Here is a 1,453-nt window from a genome sequence, read left to right on the forward strand (position 1 = left end):
GAGGAGTCGCCCCCTGCTGGACACTAGAGAGAATGCAACTTTAACACGTGAAGCATTGGCTTCACTCTGCAGAACCAGAGGTTGTCTCCTGAGTTTGAAGCGTAGAGCCACTGACCAAGCGGCAGTATGTGAAGAGTTGAGAGTGAGAATGTGTTGCATATTGAAGGTTCTTCATCAAAGAGAAATGAAATGGTCCTTCTTTCTTTCCGTAGCTTCCCTTCTGGAATGGCTGTGAGCAGGAAGACACCTGCGTTCCTGACCTCATCCTCTACAGTCACACTGACCTCATGGATGTTCAGTGAGTGATGCCCGGACTTCATAAACACGTGTTATTATCATCATTTGATCAAAGAACGGCGTGGTCATTAACGTTGTTGTGTTTTATTTGAAGGGGGTTCTGCAGCTCGAGGGACCGGGCCGCCCTGTCGCTCTGCAGCCTCCGGGGGGCGTCAGAGGGCTCGGTTCACGTGGTGGAGGCCGGTAGGAGGAGGATGGTGGTGTTTGCTCGACTGGAGAATCAGGGAGAGAACGCTTATGGAGCCGCCATCCACATCTCCACCTCCTCCAACCTCCTCTTCTCCAGCCTCATAGTGAAGGTGTCGTAGTGCTCCTTCATTAAAGAAGACATAATCAGACATTTATATTAAATAAACGTTGCTTCTCTTTAAAGAGAAACTCGTGATCCAACATTCATTCAGTTCATAAAAGATTTTCCATTTGTTCTTCTAGATAAATGCAGCTTGGTAGCTTTTCACTGTTGTTCTGGTAGGAAGACTTTCAGGTAACTCTCAGTCGGAGTGTTTCTAACACGGATCGACAAGAAAGATGAGTCGTTGACTCACAAACTGTCCCTCATCAACATCTCCATTTTCTGTGCATTTTCCTGTAAAAGTCCAGCAACGCGTGGCAATTTCTGCTCGTTACATGCATACACAGTCTTTTTAAAATAAACGTCCATCTTTTATGGAAACTACGTAGATAGGTTCAGGAAAAGATCGTCAGAAATATCGTTACTGAGGTACACAAGTTTCGTGACAAAAACATCCACCTCCCGCCGGCCTTGTGAGGGGCTTTGCAGGCTTTATGCTTCCTTATTCATTATTGATAATTGATAATTTCACAAGATATCTACGAATTACGTTATTATTCGTAGGAAAAGCTAGGAATGCCAAATGACAAGCTTGTTGCAACTCATCTACTTAGTAAGGTTTAGGAAAAGATTGTGTTTGGGTTGTTTTCTTTGTCTCGTCCACCTCCCCTCCCTCTCGTCCTGGGTCGGCTTTTTCGGTATTTAAACTTCCTTGTTCATGATTACGTTGAAAACATTTACAATATTTTGTTGGATATCCACGAATTACGGTGCATACAGTAGATATAGCTACGAATGCTGGATGAGACCAGCCTTCCATCCCCTGCTTTATGGTCTGTTTGACTCTAAATGGACCATAATGTA

At 44.4% G+C, this 1,453-nt stretch overlaps 1 protein-coding gene across 1 annotated transcript; it reads left to right on the top strand.

The window, feature by feature from the left end:
* Positions 1 to 212: 212 nt before the first annotated feature.
* Positions 213 to 1,409, top strand: LOC116380841 (integrin alpha-11-like; the record flags this gene model as incomplete). The annotated part of the gene is made up of 2 exons (XM_031842673.1): positions 213 to 298; positions 392 to 1,409. Coding segments are annotated over 2 exons (300 nt in total), but the record flags the coding sequence as incomplete, so codon positions are not given.
* Between the last annotated feature and the right edge of the window lie 44 nt (positions 1,410 to 1,453).

The sequence above is a fragment of the Anarrhichthys ocellatus genome, unplaced genomic scaffold (assembly GCF_004355925.1).
Source record: "Anarrhichthys ocellatus isolate YVR2014 unplaced genomic scaffold, GSC_Weel_1.0 scaffold9177, whole genome shotgun sequence".
NCBI classification, from domain to species: domain Eukaryota; kingdom Metazoa; phylum Chordata; class Actinopteri; order Perciformes; family Anarhichadidae; genus Anarrhichthys; species Anarrhichthys ocellatus.